We start from the raw sequence: 25,709 nt of genomic DNA on the forward strand, positions 1-25,709 counted from the left end.
AATCAGTATCAAACAGGTCGTATGTCGGTGAAGCTATTCAAACTCGACAGAAATAATTTAACACAATGGTGACAAGGGCTGCTTGCTTGTTTTCGTTCGAAGTTAATTTTGTTGCACAGGTATTAGCTTTGGGCACTTGCAGGATAGGTCCCAAAAGTTGTCAAATGTGCATGTACGCTTTATATGATAATCATTGTCACTCTGGTATTTTGATGATGCACACATGTTTAGTTTAAACAATTTTTGCAACAACACGAAAAGGAAAACGTTATGCTTTCTTTTTTATTTTTTTTTTGTGTTGGTAGAGCTTTGAGAGACCTGCTTGTCTGCCAGTGCAGTGGAGGACGACAGTGCCTGGCTGGTGGGACCACCATGGACACACCAAAACACTGAACACTGGGTAGTGTCAGGACGACACCTGACATGCTGGATATTGATATCTCTTCTCGGACCACAGGCCCAAACACAGCCGAGCACGGCAGCAGCATTTGACAGGGGAACTGACCACAGCTGAGCACGGCGGCAGCATCAGACCAGAGACCCGACCACAGCTGAGCACGACTGCGGCATCAGACCGGAGACCCGATCACACCCGAGCACGACCACAGCATCTGACAGGGGAACTGACCACAGCTGAGCACGGCGGCAGCATCAGACCAGAGACCCGACCACAGCCGGGCCTGGCTGTGGCATCAGACCAGAGACCCGACGACGGCCGAGCACAGCTGTGGCATTAGACCAGAGATCCGACCACGGCCGGGCACTTCGGCAGCATCAGAAGCAGCATTACACAGGCCACGCTCATAGCAAGACGGGCCACGTCAATCGTGGTCGATGTTCAGCGAAGTTCCTTCGCCCAGAACGTATCTCATCACACCAGTATAAACGGTGTCGGCTGGGTTTTTGCACCACTGATGCCTGCTGTGGCATGCCAGATGGCAATGAACTGCGGTGGGTCGCGATCCGTCTATATGAGAAGGAAGGCGAGACGGACGAGTATCAGTCCCTCAGTCATTGGCGGGGCATATGACAGGTACTTGTGTGGGCATGCGAAACATGTCTGCTTGTGCTCGCCACCCGCGTGTCTAGCAAGGCTGTGATAGTCAATTGTCTCGCGGGAGAACTGACTTTTTCTGAACTTTGCGACGCGTGCCCCATTGATACTCAGTTTAGCTTTGCTGAAAGGACAGCGTACTAAGTGTAGTAGGCTCATCGGATGCATTGCAACTGATCCATGCGTCACTCAGTCACTGACACGTCTGGGATGTCCACACCAAACTATGGACGCGCCAGAATAAAATTGCTTACTTATATCTCACTGAAAATGACTACATGGAACAGGGCTTCCAGGCAAGCTAACATGGGCCTGAGACAGCTGAGGCATGCTATGCTACATTAGTAAATATATAAGATGCCTTCTGCGCTTGCGCGTAACATCATCAAGTACTCCAGCTTCCGTGGTTGGGGCCCAACTGGTAATATGTTTCCCACAGTGTGCTGGGCTTAATGCTCTCATAACTATAATGTGCTGACATGAAAACGTGAAAAATGCTAAAATTTGCCTCTTATCGAGCGTTAAACACGTCTCACGCTGCTTGAGGCCGGTCCGCATCGGGCAATTAAAATTATTATTCGGGTCTAAACTACATAATAACCACAACGTTTAATTAGCAAGATACAATTTGTTACGAACACCTGTCACCTCTAACCACTCTTCAGCACGCAAGAATCTGTTTTTAATGCAATCAAACTGCAAGTTATCTAAGGGCTTGTCGTCCCGGATTAATTTTGAAATGATATCGTTCACCGTCCCTGTTCGTGACCTGATAGCCGGTGTTTCTGCTAGCTTCCCTGTCAGCACGTTGTACTGGGATTCCGCAGTCTAGTTTCCGTTGGCCTGATTGGCCAGAGTGCGGGGGGCGCGGCCGGCAGAGGGCGAGAGCGGGCCGCTCAGGCCGGCCCCCGTCTCGGACCTCAGTCTACTCCGGACGCCGTCAGGGGGCGGGCAGCCGACAGCGGACGGCCGGGCCGAACACGGAGGAGGCAACGGGCGGCGCCGGCCGCGTGACTGCGTGCTGTCTCCAACGGCACCGGCGGACGCGGCGGCCGTCAGCGTGTGTGACGCGTCGACTGACGGGGCCTCTGGCACCGGACGGGGGTCGGCGAGCGGTCTGTGAGCGGCCGATGCGGCGCCATGTGAGCGGTGAGGCCCGCCAGTGACGCCCGCGGACAAACAGTGACGGGCGACAGCGGCCCGCGTATGGAGAGTCAGCTGTAGACAAACACACAGCCTCGTTGATTACAGGTGAGCTCGACAGGGGCAAATATTCCGCGGGCTTCGGAGGTAGCAATGGCTTGTTCACTTATTGGCACACATCTAAATAAATAAATATTACTCCATCGTCTCCTGGCATTTATACCAAGACCTTCGTTTCTAAGTCGTCCTCTGGTTTCAAAGGAAGCTGATGTTTGGTTGGAAAGTGCAGAACGCTTTTTAGAACAGACAGCTAATCGGAGGTGTGGGTATAACTATTTATCCAATAATTTGACTGAACGGTAGGCGCGCTGGTTCCAACTAATAGCATTCTTGGAAACCGCATAAATTATATCAAAAGTGTTTAAGGGCAAACGTTAAAAGATGGGAAGATGACAAACCCTGATGTTCAAGACAAACCGATTTGACCCTTCATTAATCAGATATACGAAGAACACGTACGGTGCACGGTTGTTCTACGCGGAAAACAAGCCAACCACCGCCGTCGAGGCTGCGTTGAGCACCTTGCCCCCGAATTCCTGCTTTCGGATTGCAGTTGCGTCGGCCCCAATCCGCAAGCCAGCAGCCAAACCGGCACCTAATCACGCGGACAGATCGGTGTCGACACGGGTGCTGGCGCCGGGGGCCGATACGGGCCGGGCGTGCACTCGCGCGCCGCACGCACGCGACCCCCGCACCCGCTGGACGCGTCCACCGCCGGCGGTGACCGGAACTCCCGCGGTGACCACGGCACTCGCCGGGACGCGTCCACTGCCGGCAGTGACCGCGGCTCCTGGCCGCGACACCCGCACCCGCCGAGACGCGTCCACTACCGGCGGTAACCGGGGCTTGAACGTGCCAGCGCTGGCGGTCACTGTGGCTCCTGCGGCGACGAGGCACCGGACGTGTTCGTCCCGGCCTGAGGGCGACCAGCCGGCTTGACAGCAGCGGTTCACCCCCGCAATTGACCTGTCATCGACCTGAGGCCAGGCCGCGGTCGCACCGCGGCGACAAGTAGAGCGGGGTTGACAGCCCGTGACCGAATGACAGAGCTGCCAATTAGGGTGGCGTCGTTTGAGAAAGTGGTTATTTGTGATAGGTGTATGGCTCTAAAAAACATGTCATTATCAAAGCGATGAGAAATGGCACATCAGCAGGACTGATATGCCCTTGGTGGCATTTTGTTCGTTTCCTGCGTGAACGGCATATTAGTGGGCATCTGCCACAGCAGTCATATCTCCTTTGCATGACAATGATATCCAACGTTGTGTCTCATTTGAATACAGCTCTTCCATTTTGTTGGGCTTTTCCAAAGGCTAGACAGAGAAAAACGGAATCAAATATATGTAATTAGTTTAATCGTCGTCGCCCTCTTTCTCGGGTATGGTACATACCGTATGCTGATAGGATACAAAAAGCAGAACATTTTTTCGCAGTCTGTCAACAGTAAGACAACCAGCTGCGATACAGCTTGCTGGACCAAATTTCGCTGTTCACTGGCTGTATGTCTGCATGAAGTAAATCGTGGCCATATTTTATGCTACGGGGCTACATAAAGTGGCGTGCAAAGCAGGCTTTAATGCTGTTTATGTGTCATAACTCCCAGAATGAATCAACAAGCTGTTCAAGCTATGGCGTAAACATTTTGCGGCCTGAATGCCTTTGTCATACGGGATCTGTCACCTGTTCACTTATTTCAAACATCCCCACACTGTCACTTACTTGTCGCCCGAGCTGCTGAGCTGCTGAGCTCCTGAGCGCAGCCTCAGCATCCGACCGCGGCCCAGACGCCACGTGAGGAATCCCGCCCCAGTCGAGTCGCGGAAGCCATAAGGCGTGGAAAGCTGTGGCACGCCGGCGGCCGCCTGCCCCCTACGTGCCGTGCGAGCGGGCCGCCCTGCTCCCGACGCCGGCGGCCGCGAGCCGGCGGTGTCAGCTGACTGCCGAGCCTTATGCCGCGCTCTCAAGGGCCCGCAGGCAGGAAAGGGAGCACGCTGCGCACAACGGCCAACGATAGCCAGCTGTAGGTCATGGTAAACAACGTTCCATTATTTTTTAATGGAATATTTATGCTTAATCTAGCATACCTGAGCCATAGGATTTTTGTGAGAAGTTCACAACCAGCTTATAGAAGTGCAATGCGACTTAATATTAGAGGCGAAGCTTCCGCTTCCGCGCGGCGGTGCCCCACGCGGAAGGACAAAGCAAGAAAGCGTCCGCAAGTGAAGGATGGAATGCGGTTCGGCCCATTGCCGTCCGGCCGTCGCTGCGGCCGACGCTCCGGCCGGCCCCGGCCTGCTCGTGGTCACTGCTGAGTCTGGGCAAAGGCCACCACCAGTCGAATAAACAGGAGCCCTGACACTGCCGGGGCGTGCACCTGCCCGACCGCGCCCCAGTGCCGGCGGCGCACGGCGAAGCCTCGCGAATTCGGGGAGCGGTCAGAGAATGGACTGCGGGCTGAACTAGGATCACTCTGGCACGAACATGCCATGTCCAGCAATGCTCCTGTGCTGCGTCCTGCCGTCGCGCCGGTGGAGGGAGCGGTCGGGGCGGCGTGGACCTGCTGGGGCCCCGCCGGCGGGCCGCCGGGCGGCCGGGTGCGGGTCGAGTCGCCGCCACATCACAGGGCCGCAGCGCCGGCCCCACCTCCGACGCTAACCGGCCATTAACACAAAATTACACCGATCTGCGGCCGGGAACGAGCGAAACAGGCGGACTCGGGGATAAAAGCACGCTGGAAGCGGCGCCAAAAATGGCGAGTGTGACGCCGGGGCCATGAAACACCTCACGCAAATTGCCACGTGCAAATTGGAAACGTGCCTTAAACAGGTAAGCGTGGGCCCGGGAAGGCTTCACAATCCGGTCGCGATTTCCGCGAGCCGACAAGCAGGCAGCTTGGGCTGTGTTAATACCTCGGTGGCGTCTGCGATCAGACTTCCTGGGATGTTTATCCTTACTAATGTAGGTGCCGACGATGAAACGTCCTGCGTGCTGCGTTGTACGTTAACGCCATCACTTCGGACTGCGAGTATCCGTACAGCTGGTGTCCGGATGGGCCCGACTCACACACCGTGCGCAATATCCGGACCGGGAGCGGCGGGTGATGAGGGGCCGACTCTCAGCGCAGCTCCTGTTCAGCGCGCAAGCTGCACGCAGCCGTCAGCGGCGGCACTCAAATCAACCTCGGCCCATCACAGTCGATAAATTAACTTGTGGTGCGGTGCTGCGGCGGTCGCGGCGCCGGCCGCCAGCCCGCTGACGAGCGGGTAATGACGGGTCGTGAGTGTCGCGCGCGCCAGCGGGGACGGCCAGCCGCCGGTGATAGGATCAGCGGACGCCGCCGGCCGTCGGTGACTTACGGCCGCGAGGCGGGCCGACCCTAAATTGCGCCGCGATGCCGATCTCGGGGCGTTTCTCACTTGCGTGGCGGGCAACAGACACGGTGGCGGACAGGCCGGCAAATTGGGGACGCCGTACAAACGGAGGCGCTGGGAGATGAGGCTCGTACTTGAATAGGTCGCTTTTGAATAGACACGGCCGGACGGTCGCAAATCAGTTGTGCTGGACAGGTCAGGTCAGCCAGCACTGTTATCATGGCCTGGCCTGGCATGTTTGTGGCCAGTTGTTCAGCCAGTCTCCCACGTAATTTTGGTCTCATGAGACTCAGGTACATGACACCAAATCTACGAATTTACCGCACATCTTAACAGCACGTAGATCTATCTCGCCCCAGTGAAGCTCGAACATCGTCTGAAGAGTTCACAGCGGTCGTGCAGAGCACTGGGGACAGAGGAGCCTCGCTCGGCGCTTGAACTCAACGTTTGTCGAAAAGCACACAGCTGGACTACGTTCCTCGCCCCGGCTGATTCTATCCACCTACAAAGTGCGCGACACTTTCCTCCACCTGGCTAACGAGTGCTCCGTTTAATTGGATCGGACGGCGCTGCAGTGTTTTCCTGATTTCGTTAGTAACGCCGCCCGGACGGCAGCGCGCCGGACCGACACCGCTCACTCCGTGTCAGCCGTTACGAAAGCGAACGTCAGGGCCGATTAGAAGGCGTTCAGATCTCGGGCGGCAGTCAGCTGTCAGGTGGTGGAGTTGTTCTTTGCTCCCTTCAGGCTGTTGGTCCATTCGTATGGTAATGCAAATGGAAATCGGCGGTTTTAGCTGGATTTGTCAAGTAGTGTGGTTGGAATTGTGTTCGTTGCATACGTTTTATTTTCTGCGAAGGCGCTCAACCAAAGTACAATATGATGTATTTGATGGTGTTCTCGGCTGTAGCACTGCGAAAATCATTCGTGTTTTGTTCATATTGTCTCTGTTCAATTGTCGTCAACTTTATATTAGCACATTCCGTAGACTGCCAACTAGATGGATGAGAGTGAAGGTTCCTTACATGGTGATCACCGCACGGCGGGGCCTTACTCATTTATACGTGCAAGCGAGCGCATCATGTAGGCAGGCGGACTGGCGCGTGTTGCTCGCCGCAGTGAGCAATCACTGACCGGTCGGGAAGCCGCAGCACCTCTGTTACCAGACGCGGTCGAGGGTTGGGAGCAGACTTTCGATCCGGTTAGTCGATCAAGGGCGTTGTCGGCCCTGCGAGGCTTCGGTCTGCTCACCACGGCGGCTGACGCACGACCAGCAGAGTCCAATGGGGCCGAGACAGCCGGCCTCATGCCTCGCTCGTTCAACATTTGTCTTTAAAGTTAATTTACGCGGTGATAGTCGCTTTGTTACGGAGCAAAGCCAAAGAACTCCGTAACGGTGATGGCCGTTCGCTCAAAGGCGAAAGCACTGCAATTATTTGACGGTAAGATCTTTATGATGTTCTATTTTCAGGGTATTATTTGGCATGTACTACCTCAGACAGGTGGGTTGTCACATCTTGCACATGGCGAGCAAGTTGTTCGCAACGTAATCTATTCTTAATTTAGGTTGTGCAGTCTGAACGTGACCGTGAGTCTTGGTATACCTGGTTTCTTGAACTGGTTGGCTCAGTAACATGATCTTTGCTGATGACTGTCTTCTTGCAGGCATGACGCGTATGTGGCATTTGGCATCCGCCTTGGTCCTATGGACCGCCATCGTCTTCCCCCTCACAGTCGACGGTAAGATTTTTGAAGGCAAGTTTGCTGTTTAGGGGCTGAATACAGTGCATGAAGAGCTCACCGCACCAACTCATGACATGTTGGAGCAACGCGGTTGTCTGGCCAGCTGAGAGCTAAGGAGCATGATAGCATGTTTATAGATAACGGCGAACGGTTGTTATCCTTAAGAAACAAGTGCCCTGCGAAGGTTATGAGGGCAACGCTGAAATCAACGTGCACGCATGCATATTTGCATGCAACGTGCATATTTTCTGTGAGGAGAATGTATCTGATATTATATAACGAAAACACGGTGTTTGCATTGTATTGTATGGGGACACGTTTTGTCTTAAAATCTCCCAAACACTGAGGACGAAGATATCATCCACGTACGCCTCAAGAATACTTTCTACTTCTTGCAGATGGTTCTTTATCTTCGTCATGAAGGGACAGGCTGCAAGTGTTGATTAGCAAGAGGCGTGTCGTTTGGTTTCTTGTTTACCGGACTGCCCACTGGCTTTTGTGTCATAGCTCTAGCTTAGTATTGCATCTGATGGCAAGGAAGTGCCAATCATTTTCCTGGCAAAGTCTCGAGTGATAACAGCTCCCTCCTGGTGAGAGTAACATCTGTACAAATGAGCTGGTTTTTATTGTGTATATCGGGAGAAACGTAATAACAATAAATGGCAGGGTTTCAAAAACATAGAACGCGTGAGGACGGATACGTAACGTTAAAAGGGGTACCTGTTCTAGAAGCGAGCAAAATAGTAATAGTTCCGTGCTGAAGGACGCAAGAGACTGGTGGCATCCTCACGAGCCTCAACCATAACACAGCCGCTCTGATTTCACAGGGTGCTCGGAGCCGCTGGGCCTGATGACGGGGGAGGTGGAGGACTGGCAGGTGGCGGCCAGCAGCACCCTCAGCTCGGACAAGAACTGCAACACCAAGTACGCCCGGCTGCACGGTCCCAGCGGACGGGCCTGGTGCGCCGGCTACAAGCGCGAGGCCGAGTGGCTACTCATCGACCTCGGCGTCGAGGCCACGGTCAGTGGGGTCAGAGGTCAGGCTACGAGCAGTGGGGTCCGGAGCAGCGGTCAGGCCACGGTCAGTGTGGTCCGGGGTTGAGTCACAGTCAGTGGAGCAGAGCTGATATCCTGAATAACAGGTCCAAGATGAGATAGTCTCATGGATGGTGGCATGAAGGTCATGTCAGGTCAGGGCAGGAGCGTAGTGAAGTGATCTTTATATCTTGGGTCAGGTTAGGTTACGGCCAGAGGGACCCATTTATACCGGTTTATGATTAGTGGGCTCATGGCCGGATTTTGTTTTGATCAGCTGGGTCAAGGCATGTATTAGCTAGGTGCTTCTTGCTGATATTGGTGACATAATACTTTCAGACACCTGTCACCGATCGATCGATGTCAAACCAGGCGAATGGTGGTGATGTCATGGTGTTAACTTGGATAGGGTGATCGGCATTTGACCACATACTGTCTGATCATGGTAATTCACAGCGAAGGTCCATTCTTCCACATTATATACCTTTGCAGCTAGAGAGTCACCCAAAAATACACCCGGTGCCTTTTTCGATGATTTAGTACCTTTTTGCGCCACTATGACGCACAGATACGCTCGGAAAAATACACACAGACTGACACCCTTTAGTTATGTTGTATGATCAAGGCATATTCAAGTACTTTTGTCATAGTGTTGCGCCTGATTCAGCAGAAACCGCGCAACTTGTGATAACGTGACGCCTTGCATGTCTGCATTAGAACGCTTATTTTCCGGGTCCGGTATGCTTACGTATGATGCAGTCGGACCTTATTATCACGTTTGTGCCGCATTTGCTGACACTGGCTTTCTCGTGCAGATTTCCAGCGTCATGACCCAGGGACGTGGCGATGGGAAGCAGTGGGTCACCAAGTTTGTTCTGTCGTACAGCGATGACGCCTATACATGGAAGTTCACAAACGACATCTACGGAAAAAAACAGGTATGCAGAAAATAATTTACGAAAAGCACGTGTACGAGTGCGTATGTGTGCGCAATCGTGATAATCATCGCCATATATCAGCATTAGAAGCTCTGCTGGTGGCACTAGCCGGCATTGGTTATGTCAGAGACTGATTGAAAAAATAGATCGAGCCACCATTAAAAAATATTAGGAAAATACTTGAACCACAGTAGGGTTTGTTATTTTTTTAAAACAGTTTTTTTTTGCATGTTTGCGTCACGGACACTGCATATGTTCAATATATGCAGTGTATGCATATATTCAATGTATGCAGTGTGATCAGTAGATTATGTGTTTCAATGATAACCTGCTGTTTAAGAACCCACATCGCGCGAAAACAGGAGCTGAAGAACTCTCTTACTAGCGTTTTAGATAAACTTCACATTTATGAAACGTTGGTTTGTCTGTGCTAGCAATTCGTTGCAGCTTTAATAGTCGCGGCTTTAATTATGGCCTCCGCAGACGTTCTCAGCCAACACGGACTCACACTCGCTGCGTCACCTGTACCTGGACGAGCCAATCACAGCTCGGTTCGTGCGCGTCCATGTGATGGAGTGGCATGGCCACCCCAGCATGCGCTTGGAGCTCATCGGCTGCCAAGGTAAGCCATGGCCCATCAGCAGCAGCAAATGTGAAACCTTGTGTGTGTGGCATGTTCGGGTTTGCCTTTAAAATCCATGACAGATTTTCAGCCGGTATAGGCTGCCGACATGCAACGTCTTTAATAGGAATCATGGGCGTAGGAACAGGGCGGGGCCAGGGGGGCCATGCCCCCCCCCCCCCCACACTTTTCAGGGTGGGGGCCAGCAGTGTTAACTGGTCGCCCACTTTTCAGATTAAGGGTGTGTTTAGTTTACTTTTGCACCACATTTAGATATACATGCTGATTTACCTAGTTCACCAGTCATCTTCCTCAAGATGCGTCAACTTTTTTGTTTTCTTATTGGCCATCGCTTAGTGTCACAGCCGCAGGCCGACGCCAGGCAGCCTATGGAGGCTGCAACGCCTGGCGTTCAGGCTGTTGTTGCTATGACTTGCGAGCGCGTATGTTCAAAACCATATTACACAGTGTTGTACCAGTAATCAATTCTGACTGAATCTTGAACATTTTAAGACGGACATGGATTAGCCACGTCAATACAAGCTTAGGACCCCACTTCGTCTACCATCTACGTTCAGGGATTCCTCAATATCTCTTAAGAAAACAGAAAAACACGGAACTGGAGCCTGTGTGACAATTATTAGACTACCTTTGACGATCAGAGATGTTGTTGCGCCAAGGAGGGTTCCTGAGCTGATCCGGGGCCAACTGCGCGGGTCAGAAGGCCTCCCGTATCGGGGAGGGGAACAGTGTGATAAAATATATCCTTCCAATGGCCTCCGTATCGACCAGGAGATCCCACCCCGTGTGGCTAGAATGACAGCCAGAAGACGCTTCGCGATGAGACGGAGTGGCCCTTCAGCTCTTGAACGGAACCGGTAATGTGCTCTTGGTGTTCTTCTCAAGGGGTCCCTTGCCCGGAAGGAAATAATAGGCTTCGTTATTGTTGAGTAGAGTGAAGGTCTCATTATTGTTGAAGAGTAGGTCAAAATGAGTTCAAAGAAAACGAACAAGGGCATCCCAAAGGAACAATGTTTGCCTACGAACGTTCATTTTTCTGTATGGATTAGTGAAAAAAGTACATAAAAGGTTTGAACATGCCCGTCCGCAACCTTGAGAGCAACGACAGCGATGGTCTGGGTTGCAGCTCCCGTAAAACCGAACGGCATCGGCCACTGCAAGTGCCACCAGACGGCGGACGCCGTGTTAATCTGTCTTCTGGACAGACTAATATTTAGAGAAACGCGATGATAGAGAATCTACCTTTACTTTTCTAGTTCCACCACCAGGTTCCAGCACCAGTTCGCGGTGCTTTAAGGGCCAATCCGTTCTTATCATCAGTCTAAAAATCGCACACGTGAAATATGCGCCCAGACTGCCTTGTAGATGTAAGATTTGATGTCCTGAAGCGTTCAAAGGTACTTCTTTCAGAAGCGTCATCATTTTCGTCCACCCGTTGACCACGGCTCAATATTAGCTGTTGAACCGACGCTGCGCGGCCTACGGAAACTGCAATGCCTGGTGTCGATATTTTTTAAACTAAGATTTGCGATTACTCATGCTCAAAATTATGTCACGCAACTGTTATTACTAACCGATTCAAGTGTTTAAAAGTAATTATTTCGGAACCGTCATCATTTACGTCCACCGGTGGATCATGACGAAAAGTTAACCACTGAACTGGTGCTCCGCCGACTATGGAGACTGCAACACCTGGTGTCGAGGTTTTTATTACGATTTGCGAGCGCGCATGTTAAAAATCACGTGATATAAATTGTATCACAAAATGATTCTGACTAAATGTTAAACATTTCCAGACCAGCATGGCTTGGCGATGTTAATACCCAGTGTTGGCCACTCGATCTGCAATCAAAATTTTCACCCTCAAATTTCGATTAAACGTATCAATCTACAGCCTACTTTCCCGATGTCCTCAATGCCCGTAGAACGCAGATAAAATATTACGAAAAAGCTTCTGAATTCTATCGGTTTGGAAAGAGTTCATTAAGCCATTGCAAATTAAGGACACCGGTGATTTATTCCATGCAGTCGTTAAACGCCTGATTTCTGCAGGTTATTGATCTGAACACGCGCTCGGGTGGGGGTGAAATTGATCAAATTGACTCGCCCCCGCCCCCCGAAGGTTTTTCCAGAATGGTTTCTGAACGGCGAGGCGCAACCGCACCATGTTTTGCATAGCTGTAGACCATTGAATAGCCAATCGTTTGGCATCAAAAGCTTGTCCTTTGATTTTGACCTATGGCAGGTCAAAGTCAGGCCATGGTTTCAGCGAATTCGACTTCTAGGGAATCGTTCAATCTGAGGCAACATTGGAGTGGTAGACGAAGCCACACATATCTGAGATCCTTTCTTAAGCAACACAAGTATTACATGAGCAAATTACGTTGACCTAGGGGTAGGTATAAAGGTCAGACCAAGGTCAAAACCGACCTGTTTTATTACTCTAGGGTTTGCTCTATGGGATAGTTTCTGGTGCTCACTTTCGAATTTATTGATAGCAGGAACCGCATTATACATCGTCCATGGACTTCTTAGAGGTCAAATAGGTCATTGACCTAAAATGACGCATGTCAACGTTTTGTTTTTAAAAACATACTGCCTAGCGTAACCTTTCTGGCTTATTCAAATGCAAAACTCAGAGCAGTCTTACATGATTTTTGTCACCATGACCTTCAAAAAGTCAAACAAGGTCACTGACCTGAACTGAACATGTGACCTTGTGCTCAGAAATAGTTATCTAGGTTCTGGGGCCACTTTAGAGACCATCCTGGAACTTGACCTTGTTTGACTTTATTTGCCCCAAAAGTCGTGATCTAGGAACCTCAAACTTTGGCCTAAGTGAGTTCACGCACAGGTCAACACACCCTGTGAATTTTGTGTTTATAGCTCCCTTAGTTCCCGAGATCTCAGGGGGTCAAATTGACCACTGGCCCGAGCAAAAGGTATCTAGCCGGCAACCCAGGCGCGTGTTAAAATGTAAACAGAATTGATTTGACGGTAGCTTCTGGTTTATGTTCTAGTTACAACGTAAAAGTAACAATAAAACGAAGAAAACCGTGTCCCTTGTGAACAAGTCGATTGTGGCCGGGGATGTTTTTTGTGGCGGCGGGGGGGGGGGGGGATCACCATAAAGGGGGTTTTTGCCAACCTTGTGTTCCTCTTACCAAGGCTCTGGTTACCTCCTGCCAACACACCAGAGCAGATCAAGTCATCTACGTTGAATGACGTGCAAATAAATCTCCATTGGGCCAATTCATACCTAAAGTAGGCAGCTTCCCGGCGACATTTTTTCTGGGGTAGTGTGGTGTAAGGGAAGATAATTCGGAAAAAGCACCGTTGCAGGTGTCCAACACGTGTTTTACATCCCAATTAGTAGCAATGCTGATCCAGAAATTTGCAACAAAGCATCCATGCCATCAGTTCACGGCCGTCAATCGGAGACAGCCGGACCAGGGCAGTGGCCACCGACGGCGGACGGGAGCAGGTCTCAGACAAGGAATATGTGACAGAAGGGCCCTCATTCTGCGGCTTGGTTTTCAAAGGAGAATCTCCAGTTCTATGGGTTTTGTCACTTGATTTTTGGCAGTTTCAAGTTTCCGAACTTGTTTCCGCCTAAAATGGCGTGACAAGTCTTATTTCTTGAAAAGCAGCCAGCGAAATGAGGCGCATGCAAAATCTGTTGTGCTGTAAGCCATCTCTTCACTTTCAAAATTCTCACCAGCGTATGCTTAGGCCCATATTTTGGCATCTATCCTGTGGAGACAGATGCCTCCTCAATGACCCAAAATGCCTATCCGCTCGTGGAATTTAGGCTCCCCAGGAAAGACAACGTTGAAATGGACGAATGATCTTGGGAAGCTGGAAAGCTTTATTTTCCGAATGCCATGGATGAGTCGGATAGGCAAGAGTGTGAAACCACTGAGAAACAGTTCTAGATGCATATCTAGCATAGCCGTCATTACATTTGAGTAAAGAATAATAACCTTCATCTCTACTTCACCCTCCTCGGTCATCGGGCATGTTTTCCAAAAAAAGGTTTCCTGAAGTACGCACTGGGCTTGGCCCCCCACTTTTTGAAACGCTCCTACGCCTATGATAGGAATAGTCCAGGAATGAGAAGATATGTTTGATAAAATAGTGCCATTAGATGCGATTAGAATGCTTTATTCGGCATAGTTCACCGTGCGTCTGGAACCGAAATTAAGCTATTAACATCGCTGCATGGTGTAATCTGGTCAAGACATTACACGCCGTAAAGAACCAATAGTTTGCACGCAACATTTCCGAAAATTGCCTTTCATTATGATGAAGAGGAAACACCGTCCCTTGTCTGTGTGCAGAATAATGAGTAGGTTTCTGCGAGAATAGTTTACGCAATTACTCAGCATCCTAGTATGCTGGTCGTGGGGCTTGAACGCACATGTGTACATTGACCGTCAAGTTTATTCACGCACGTTACAAATCTGCGCGTTATCATGGTATGCATGTACTAAACGCTCGGATAATCAAATCAGACAGGCATACAAGGCTGATGTGTGCCTGTCACCTCTCAGCTGTTACCAAGAGATCATGAGCCAGCCGATCAGCCGATCAAGAGCAAACCCAGGGGAGGGGGCAACGGGGCCATGTCCCCCATGGTAGCGAGATGGCTGGGTAGCAAGATACATTCGTGGGTTTCGAAGAAAAGCTGAGCGATTTTTGCAACAGCGAAATTTATTTGAAACCACTTGCTTGAGAAAATTTGATCACAAATGAAATGTAAATTTATTTCATAAAAATGATACCTTTTGGCTCTCCCCCTCCCAACTCGGCGTTGCTACCTCGGCCCCTAAGTTGGAGTACTAGATCCGCCTGAGCCAGGTTGAACTGGACGTCCTTTTGCAAAGAGGCGTAGGGAAGCTCTTCCCCAGTCGAAACGACACACCACAACTGATGTAGATTTTGTTGGATAACTGGTATCCCGGTTTCTACACCGTCCAAAGGCCCAGCAGGCATGCAATTGACCAGCGCTCTACTGTGCAATGCTAGCGTGTTTTTAGCTGACTTATGCTCCGGCGCGTGGACGACTCGGTCTTACTTTTTCGTTGTTCCGTCCTTTTGCGGGCTGGTGCTCAGTTCGTTTTCCCGTTTGGACTGTGTGTTGTGTTTGTTGTGTCGTCATCTGAACACTGTTGTCTTTTCTCGTATGTCGTCAGGACCACTGTTTTGTTTTCCCCGAATGTCGTCAGCTTATCACTGTTGTGTCCTTCCCAGACGTCGTCAGCTGCCCTCCATTCTGTTCTGGCAGTGTGACGTCACCATTGTCGTGCTCCGTCTCAGAGTGTCGTCAGTTGCCCTCCGTTCTGTTCTGACGGCGTGACGTCACCATTGTTGTTGTGTTCTGTCTCAGAGCGTGGTCAGCTACCCTCCGTTCTGTTCTGACAGCGTGACGTCACCATTGTTGTTGTGTTCTGTCTCAGAGCGTGGTCAGCTGCCCTCCGTTCTGTTCTGGCAGAGTGACGCCACCATTGTCGTGTTCTGTCTCAGAGCGTGGTCAGCTGCCCTCCGTTCTGTTCTGACGGCGCGACGTCACCATTGCTGTTGCGTTCCGTCTCAGAGCGTGGTCAGCTGCCCTCCGTTCTGTTCTTACAGCGTGACGTCACTATGGTCGTGTTCTGTCTCAGAGTGTCGTCAGCTGATCAGCGTGCCACCACACGCCAAGGTGACCGCCTCCAGTTCGCCCCGCTGGCGGAGGAGACGATCCTGCCAGCCAGAGGACGGCGTCATCTTCAGTAGCTCAGCCTGGTGCTCCAGGCACAAAAACAGTGAGCAGCGCAGGGCTGGAGGACAAAGTTCCGTGTGTCCAAACCTGGCCTTACTGGCAACGCACAATATCAAACAATTATCTGCATTAACAAGGCCTGTTAAGGGACAGATTTAAGTGTCTTGAGCAGTTGTGAGTTTGCTGGCGCTTCAGACAGATGGACACGACAGGGTTTTATGCCTATTTAGGTAAGACATGACAACTGATTGAGATACAAAGACAAATAATTTTTTTTATTTCGGCATGCAGATTTATCAGGCAACCAAAACATGGTCTACACATGCATGTGTCCCAAGTAGTTCACCATGTGATCACACGCAGCCCTTACAATGGCTTTTTCTCTTCCCCAAGGAAATCAGTGGCTTCAGTTCGACTTTGGCCCGCCACGCAAGGTGACCGGCATCTTGACCTTGGGCCGCGGAGATGGAAGGAGACAGCGGTACGTCACTCAGTACAGCTTGTCCTACAGCAACAACAGCGTCGTCTGGCACTTCTACAAGGACGACAACCACCTCGACCCAAAGGTCAGCAGAAGACACATGGTATGATCAGCCTCAAAGCACTTTCAAGAATCAGCAACACTTTCATTGTTGTCATTCACTCGAGCCAGAGAGTGTTCCAACGATAGTGATGGGGATCTTAACTGGCCTGGCGTCGGTGACCTTTACTGGCCTGGCGTCGGTGATCTTGACCGGTCAGGCGTCGACGATCTTGACTGGTCCGGCGTCGATGATGTTTACTGCCCTGGCGTCGGCGCAGCGTTTACTGTCCTGGTCTTTTCTTCGTTAGGTGTTTGCCGGCAATATGGACAGGGCCACCGAGCGACGCCACTACCTCAACCAGCCGTTTGTGGCCAGCTATATCCGGCTTCACCCTGTTGACTGGCACAAGCAGATTGCTATGAGGGCAGGAGTACTGGGTTGTCCCAATCGAGGTGCCTGTGGCCCCGGCTACATCCGAGTCAACCAGGGGTCACCCTGCCGTGAGTTTGGAACGGGAAAGATTCTAGTTTGAGTTACATGAGTACTTCTGGGCAAGAGCCAATGCTTGTCCGAGTCTAGAACCAGCTAGGACAAGTGAGATCTTTTACATGCTTTCTTCTATTTTTAAATAGACCACGATAACGGAAGTAACATTTAGCTTCATCTACAGACTTGGGTCGGCCACATCACGTTGCAATAAAAGATATTTAAGATGCATTGCAGTGCGACCATCACGGTAACTTTTTACGGGTGTGTGGTCCGAGCTATCTTACTTTTTGCGGGCGTGTGGTCCGAGCTATCTTGGTTTGTCATGGTCTGTTTTGTTCAAAGCGTGTTGACTGCATGTTGCAGTTGAGAACATGGCGTACCAGCGGCCAACCTGGGTAAATGACAAGCGCCAGAGATGGAAGGACTGGACCTACGGCAACTCGAAGCTGGCTGTGGACGGCGACGAGAGTAACCACCTCAACAAGTGCGCCATCCTCGACAACTATTACGTCGACAACCCCGTCTGGATGGTCGATCTGGGACGTCGCAGGAAGATGAACGGGGTGGTGATGGCGCTCTGGGACGGCAAAGGCGAAGGTGAGTGGCACGCTATGGGACGGCGAAGGCGAAGGTGAGTGGCATACCATGGGACGGCGAAGGCCAAGGTAAGTGACACAGTCTGGCGCGAAAAAAATGTGAAGGTGACCGATCAACAATGATGGAGAGCCCTTATCGACGCTTTCACAGCTCGTTGCGTGTGCGGTAGGGAAGACGGAAGTGAGAATGCAAAACGCGTGCGGTGAAATAAAGAGAACGTATGCCTTGCAGACGTCAACATAAGGAAAGCTGAACTTCGATGTGCTACCACACGCCAATACACAACTATCGCGATTTTCTCTTTGCCCAACTAACGTTTTGAACATCTACGATGGCCAAGACGGTATTACCGACACGAATTGGCATGTCATAACTTCTGCAAACAGACTTTGGGTTTCAACATCGGATAAGTTTGCTCTGGTGTTGCAGACAATTCAACTCAGTACCGCGACTACGCCCTGAACCTGGATAAGTTGAGCGTCTACGTCAGCAACAAGCAGCACGTGGTCAGCGTAGACGCTAGGTCGGGCAGCAAGTGCGACTATGTCAGTCGAGACAACAGCGCACTGTTCCGGCCCCGTCTGCACGTGCCGTGCCCCAGGGAGCTGCAGGGCCGCTACGTCTACATCAAGGCGTATGGCGTGCCTAACCGCTGGCGCAAGCTCTTCACGGCCATCCTGTGCGAGGTGATGGTGTACTAGAGCCAGAGTGAGCAGTGCCAAACGGGCGGCGCTGGTATGCGTCAGCGCCGACCAAGACTCGAAAACCCGGCTGTCGAGGCTTAAATCAGACGCACTTAGCTTAGCGGAATGCTGCGAACAGGAGTCATCGGCCCTGGAATGGCGACAAGCACGTTGCCGACCTGTGCTTGACTTCAGTGTGACGCGTCTTGTGGCGTCGTGGCCATTCCACGTCTGGTGTATTAGATCAGTGAAACATCATAGCGAACAGCGTCAGTGGAAATACTGGTCATTGTACATCCTCAACATCCCCCTTTACCTCTTATCGCCGCTTTGAATCGATGTCTCTGGGTCGTCCTACGGTGAGCGACCCCTTACGTTTCCCTTCAGTACATGTCTGCATCCCGCGTAATGTATCACCATCGACCCGCTGTCGACGCGGCGGCCATCATGTTCATATTTTACAGCCTCAACATCATGGCATGCTTGCTTGCTAAGATGATGCATAGTTATAGTCACTGGACTTACGATTACGGCCACGGTGAGACTTTTCGGCCGAAGGCGTATGTTGTTGCTTGCCTTGCTACTGGCGCTGTTACTCTTTCCTTGCTCGTTTCACATACCACGCCGTTTCGGCGAAGTAAACGACAACGCTCACACACACACACACACACACACACACACACACCACACACACACACACACACACACACACACACACACACACACACACACACACACACACACACACACACACACACACACACACACACACACGCACACACGCACGCACGCACGCACGCACGCACGCACGCACGCACGCACGCACGCACGCACGCACGCACGCACGCACGCACGCACGCACGCACGCCACGCACGCACGCAACGCACGCACGCACGCACGCACGCACGCACGCACGCACGCACACACACACCACACACACCACACACACCCACACACCACACACACACACACACACACACACTCCCACGTCGCACGATGCATTGTAAGTCCTTGAAGAAGTCCAGACGTGCTTATTGAGTCCTGACGTGCTCTGTGACGCAGCTTATTCGAGCACAGAAGATACGATGAGTGTAGCGTGTGTTCCCATTCCTCATCGTTAGAAGGCCTGCAAATGACGAAAACGTACATACATAGCCTGACAAATCACGTATAGAATAAAAGAGAGAGAAATGCGAATGGCTGTGTAACTGAGACCAGGAGACTTGATTGAAGAGGCTACAGTAATTGCTTACCTTGGATTCCTATTGGCGCCGCTCCCAGAGATGATGCCAGCAAATCAAATTAAGACCCCCTCTTCCATGCAATCGCATGCACCGACATCTATCGCCATTCTCAACACTCAAGCACGCTCCGTTCCCGCTTTTGGCAACCATCCACCAGCTGCACTTCCTTAACGACAACTTAAGCCGTGTTCTTGGACAAAGAAAGGTGAGAAGTGTTCACAAACTGAATGAAAAAGCAGTCGTGGTAATGGCTAATCAAGTGATGACTGCATTTGGAACGCTCAGCAAGTCTACACCTCACAACTTTTGGGGGACCCGATACCCTCACGTTGCAATTTTCGTCTGTGGCTTTCCTGCCGGTACCGTTGCAAGGTTTGTCTGCTGACTGGCTTGTGTGAACACATCTGCGTTTGCAATGCTGCCCTCGCCAGCGCACTTCCACCCCCGTCGTGCTGCCCTCGCCAGCGCACCTCCGCCTCCGTCGCTGCCCTCGCCAGCGCACCTCCACCTCCATCGCTGCATGCCCTGTCATCTCTTCGCCAAACTCGCCGACGCCGAGAGGCAACGAAGCGGGCGAACCGTTTGAGTCATCCGGGCGCGAACACCATAACCTGGGGAGCTTCAGCTGCAGCGTGGAGTCGCATGGCTGGGACCGGCACCGCCAGACGCGTGACATGACCCGGTGTAGCACCGCTGGGGTCACACGTCCTCTGCTATGTCTGGGTGCTGCGCTGCTGCCGCCGGTGAGGTTCGGGCCCCAGATGCTTTGCAAAGATTGGGATATTTTAGCGTTTTGGCCATATTTTAAGGACGACGAAGCCCGTGGAACCCCACTGACATTCTAGCCATGTTGATGCCCTCATTTCTATGAATGGCCATTTGATATTGTCATTACCTGGCCGTCCTATCTGCTTTCCGGTAGCTAAATAATGGCCAGCACGTTTGTGGCCAGATGTATACGGTTTCACCTAGTCGCTTTGCTTATACATACCAAATAAGTTTCCCGCAGACCGTTCCGTCAAACTTGAACTGATTTTGGTCATGATTAAGGGTTGCGCACACTTTCAAATCCTGCTCTGGCATATATTTAATTCACCATCGGCGAGAGCTGTTCAATAAGTTCCGCGTTGCAGTTTGTTACTAGCGTGTCAGCTTAGTTCTTGGCTTAGAAATTATGCCTCCATCACTTCATACCTAACGTGTTTAAGTAAGGCACCATTTAAGAAAGTCAACGTTAATGACCTGTCGATCATGGCTAAACGTTAGGCCGTGTAGACTATTATCCGGCAGACCTCGCTTGGCACTGCTGTTCTGTTTAAACAGAACGTTCTAGCGCGGCATTTCTGAAGAGCTAATTGTGCCTACTAGCTACCTTTGACAGCGACTAGTGATTATTTTTAATGACTTCCAGCTACCAGCGATGACAGTTGGCTGAGTTGTCGGCTTGGAAATTCTTGTGGTCGCCCATCTATAACCATTACGTAGTCCGTGCCAATCGGGAGTAGAATATGGTGATTTATTCATGAGAGATTGGAGTTAGGATGACAACTTAAGCTTGACGTTTCACCAAGATAGTTTAGAATATTCCGATGGATTACAGAACATGATACAAAGCCTTTCCAAGCCTTTGCGTGCGTGGTGGGAACGGAAATTGAGTACAATTTGGTTCCTGATAATGTGCGCGTTGCGCATGATTTAAATGCAGACTAATCTACGAGGAATATCACTCCTGCTTGGAGTACTTTTCCCAAACACACCAACATTACGTTTTGGGGCAGAATGACAGGGCACTGAAACTACTCTCTAGCCTCTTCAACTGTTCTGCAGGCAACTGAAATTAATTCGGCACGTCTCATTTTGCATTAACCACCTATCGACCCGGCCTGAACAAACGTCACGCGAAAATATCAGCTTCGGGGCTCAGTGAGAGCGCAATTCGACCTCTCCGCGTGACGCCGAGAGGCCGCCACTTTCCGACCCCAGGTGGTGACCACACGCCTGACGACTTTAAACACCTGCCCATGCATGCGCACACACCCAAACACCTGCTGCTGGTGTAGGAGGGCGGGGGGGGGGGCAGAGTTGACGAGTTCAGTGAGATGCGGCGATCCCGGCGCCGGCCGCGGCCAAGCGCGACCACGAACGAAAACAAATCGTGTTATGACTGCCGCCAGCGCGCCGCTTACGCCGGTGTGCAAGGGCTGTCAGCGTAAATAAACAGCCGCCTGCCGAGTGGTCACGTGACCAAGCCTGCCGCGTGTCATCGGAATGCGTCATCAGTCACGTGTTCGTCGGCAGTTGAGCGTGGTTGACCGCTGAGGACGTGTAGAGCCAGCGTTAAATGAAGTCATCGTCTATGTGCTGACGCCACGCATAACCGACGACCGTTGTCAAGAATTAGAGAGCAGGTGGGCGTCAGGTCGAGGCAGGTGCCTTGAATTGTTACTGGGTCGGCAATGTATCCAGTCGCGTCCATACTCGCGTTCAAAACTTATGCTACTTTATCAAGTGCACTGACATCTCACAAAGACTGCGGCGTAATTGATGGGATGAAGTCATCAGGCAGCGCGGTAATCAAAACTGTGGCCTGTTGAAGACCGTTTGGTGATGAGCTGAACCGTTCCAAGTATTGCAGCACCAATGCAAGTATGGCTGTTTTTGTGATCCTATTTTTAGCGCCGTTGCATTATGTTTAGCGCCGTTGCATTATGCTATTGTGTTCTCTGCTCAAATGTTGTCAGCATTTGTTGAAAATATGCTGACATGTGGCATGTTAGAAGGTGCGTTGTAGTATGCGTGCGTGGTCGAGTCTGGTGGCCGACGTTCCCAAGGCGACCCTGCGGACCAGCCGACTGATGTGAATCAGACCTGCCATTGTCTCCAGCGGCCGATGGTTTGATACAGCGTCCGACTGAGCAGCAACGCATCGAACAAAAGGTCGGACAAGAGCTGAGGCACAATTTGGCCGCAAAAAGCCTGGCTGCCGGTGCCACCGCTCATCAGACGGCGGCTGGACATGGTGCGACGGCCGCGGCAAAGCTCCGATGCTATCTGGGACCGGCGGGCGCAACAGACGGCGCGCCGACCGAGGATCCACGACAAACACGTCAGGCGGCCATCAGCCGGCAATTTAGTGGCAACGACCCGCTATCGGTTAGCCGAGGCCGCAGCCGAAGAAAGCCGATCACACGCACGGCCCGATGTAAATTACCGGCCGGCCGACCGCATCGCTCTCCGGCTCGCACGTGCAAAACGCCTCTTCGACGTCCCACGCCGACCGCAGCGCCAGTCCCCGGGGCCGACACGGCTGGAGGTGACACGGACCCGAGGCTGCGACTGGAGGTGACACAGACCCGAAGGTAACACAGATCCGAAACTGTAGCTTGAGGTGACACAGACCCGAAACTGTGGCTTGAGGTGATGCATACGCGAAGCTGTGGCTGGACGTGACGCAGACCAGAGGCTGCGACTTGAGGTGACACAGACCCGAAGGTAACACAAATCCGAAACTGTGACTGGAGGTGACAGACCGAAGCTGTGGCTGGAGGTGACACAGACCCTAAGCTGTGGCTGGAGGTGACACAAACCCAAAGCTGCAGCTGGAAGTTGTCCGATTACAACACGGTAGTTTACATCTCGTATGTTCTACGCCGGTCATTACATTAGAGGGCCTGAAGGGATTGGGCTACGTAAAAATGCGGTGTTTTTTTCCGAAAATGATAAAAAATGCATATTTTAGAGACGACTTTTGCATCCTCAACAAGTCTTAACTGAAACACTATCACTTGTAAGAAAAAGTGTCGTTCTACGCCTTATCTTGAGCCCAGTCGCTTTAATAACCACAGCAATTAAGATCGCTTGTCTCGCTTTGGGTCTTCCTTGCGGCTCTCAAATGTACATGTTTGTACACAGCGTGGAACTTTTTGTATCCATTTTGCAATCACATTTGACATGTTTGACATCTTACATATGCTGCTTTCGCGTACTATATTAATGGATTCGTCGTTGTCAGTCATTTAGATCTAGACAGAGTATGATAAGTTACTTTAAATTACCTCACTTGCATGTATAATTCATTCAATGGTAGTCGGACCAAGAGTGCCCTGTACTTGCTATCCCACAACATATCACGTCAAGACGGAACCTGATATTGCACTGCTCAAACTCTTCCGGAGTGCCCTGTACTTGCTATCCCACTACATATCACGTCAAGACGGAACCTAATATTGCACTGCTCAAACTCTTCCGGAGTGCCCTGTACTTGCTATCCCACTACATATCACGTCAAGACGGAACCTAATATTGCACTGCTCAAACTCTTCCGGAGTGCCCTGTACTTGCTATCCCACTACATATCACGTCAAGACGGAACCTAATATTGCACTGCTCAAACTCTTCCGGAGTGCCCTGTACTTGCTATCCCACTACATATCACGTCAAACGGAACCTAATATTGCAACTGCTCAAATCTTCCGAGTGCCCTGTACTTGCTATCCCACTACATATCACGTCAAGACGGAACCTAATATTGCACTGCTCAAACTCTTCCGGAGTGCCCTGTACTTGCTATCCACTACTTATCACGTCAAGACGGAACCTAATATTGCACTGCTCAAACTCTCCGGAGTGCCCTGTACTTGCTATCCCACTACATATCACCAAGACGGAACCTAATATTGCACTGCTCAAACTCTTCCGGAGTGCCCTGTACTTGGTATCCCACTACATATCACGTCAAGACGGAACCTAATATTGCACTGCTCAAACTCTTCCGGAGTGCCCTGTACTTGCTATCCCACTACATATCACGTCAAGACGGAACCTAATATTGCACTGCTCAAACTCTTCCGGAGTGCCCTGTACTTGCTATCCCACTACATATCACGTCAAGATGGAGACCAATATTGTACTGCTCAAACTCTTCCAGAGTGTCCTGTACTTGTTATCCCACTATATATCACGTCAAGACGGAAACTAATATTGCACTGCTCAAACTCTTGCTGACTTGTATCTAATGTCACAAATATAAATTCAGATTTGTGTTAATTTCAGTTTGGTTTCTGCACTCTTGAGCTCTCTTCGGCTCCTTTCTGTGAAGTGAACGGCGATTAATTGTTGTGTGAATAATCTATGATGCCTCGGGCCTCACGATGCAATCTGTGAGAACGAATTGTTTCTTTGACAGGGTGGCAATTAAAATGTCATATTTTAATAGCATCTGATGGCTATCATAGATGTGGCTTTGTGCCTGAATCAATTTTCATCGTCGGGCAAACAGAACTGCCGCCCAGCACTGAGGGGCCAAGGAGATGATGAAACGTTCTTAATGACCGCTTGCCCTTGGTAGGTAACCATACCTTGCATTGAACAACCACGCTGTGTGCTCCAATGTCAAATTCCTTATGGGTAGTATATATATATATATATATATATATATATATATATATGCACTTACATAGATGTGATTGTGTGTGCTTTATTGATATGGAGGTTGTTGAAAAAGGTCGGTCGCTGGAAAACCCGGATTCGCTGTTTATTATTAAAGTTATTAAACACAGAAATACAGGATCTTTTGCCTGCTTTACAGACAGTGCACTTGGAACAAAGCAAAACAGATGAAGACTGTAGCGGGAGTCGACTTGCCTAATGGAAAAACCTTACGGTGTTTTGCTCTAGAGTGTTTCCCTGTAGAAACTTAGCATGTACCGCTTTTTCGTGAAGAATGGAAAATAAAAAGAATTACATAAGCGATCAATATGTTTGATTATTGTGGATAAGGTCATTTTCATGAGAAAATAAAGCGATTGACGAAACGTTGGCTGAGCATGATAAACTTAACAGAGATGTGGTGTGCTTGGATTCTTTTCGCAATGTTGAGCTTTCCCTTCGTCTTAAACAATTAAAGACAAGGTTACGTAAGTTGTTAAGTGCATTTGTGATGAACGTTACGCATATAGATTAGTCAGCATTCATAGCCTCGTCCATCGTAGAACAAACAGAAAAATGGAGAGATAGAAATGATGTTTGTCTACATACTTTTATGGAAACGAACATCATTTGTGAATTCAAAATGGTCTGCCGATTCTACTGGACTTGGCAGTTTTTTTATAGAGAGCCACAGTTTTTACAGGTTACCAACATGCAGGGGATTAAACGAGGAGCAACTGGCGCCCACTTCTAGAATACAATGCACGTCTAATAAGACTTAAGATATGCGAAAAATACGCGAACATGCAATTTGACTCAAGTTAGCATGCATCACGGATACCACATCATCTATACACGCAGGCGATTTCAAGGCAACAATTTTAAGTTAACATGCACCACGCATCACTTATTCATGCAAATTATTATAATTTAACAGGCACCACTCATATATGAAAATAATTTGAAGCAAGCGCGCACCACACATCAATGTACTTATC

At 50.5% G+C, this 25,709-nt stretch overlaps 1 protein-coding gene across 1 annotated transcript; it reads left to right on the top strand.

The window, feature by feature from the left end:
- Positions 1–2,061: 2,061 nt before the first annotated feature.
- Positions 2,062–18,736, top strand: LOC119111863 (lactadherin). Its single transcript, XM_037235701.1, has 10 exons — positions 2,062–2,305; positions 7,292–7,366; positions 8,197–8,390; positions 9,220–9,342; positions 9,826–9,964; positions 15,649–15,789; positions 16,140–16,312; positions 16,578–16,770; positions 17,123–17,356; positions 17,786–18,736. Exons 2-10 carry the CDS (start codon positions 7,294–7,296, stop codon positions 18,055–18,057), a joined length of 1,542 nt encoding a protein of 513 aa, XP_037091596.1. The 5' UTR covers positions 2,062–2,305; positions 7,292–7,293; the 3' UTR covers positions 18,058–18,736.
- Positions 18,737–25,709: the final 6,973 nt, after the last annotated feature.

The sequence above is a fragment of the Pollicipes pollicipes genome, unplaced genomic scaffold (assembly GCF_011947565.3).
Source record: "Pollicipes pollicipes isolate AB1234 unplaced genomic scaffold, Ppol_2.1 Scaffold_7261;HRSCAF=8764_pilon_pilon_pilon, whole genome shotgun sequence".
Taxonomy (NCBI): domain Eukaryota; kingdom Metazoa; phylum Arthropoda; class Thecostraca; order Pollicipedomorpha; family Pollicipedidae; genus Pollicipes; species Pollicipes pollicipes.

Bases quoted from the DNA above. Each gene is read 5' to 3' on its own strand.
- LOC119111863 (XM_037235701.1), top strand. From the start codon at position 7,294: ATGACGCGTATGTGGCATTTGGCATCCGCCTTGGTCCTATGGACCGCC. The intron at 9,965-15,648 runs GTAAGCCATGGC...GTTCTGTCTCAG, and splicing joins GGAGCTCATCGGCTGCCAAG to AGTGTCGTCAGCTGATCAGC. The intron at 16,771-17,122 runs GTGAGTTTGGAA...TGCATGTTGCAG, and splicing joins CAACCAGGGGTCACCCTGCC to TTGAGAACATGGCGTACCAG.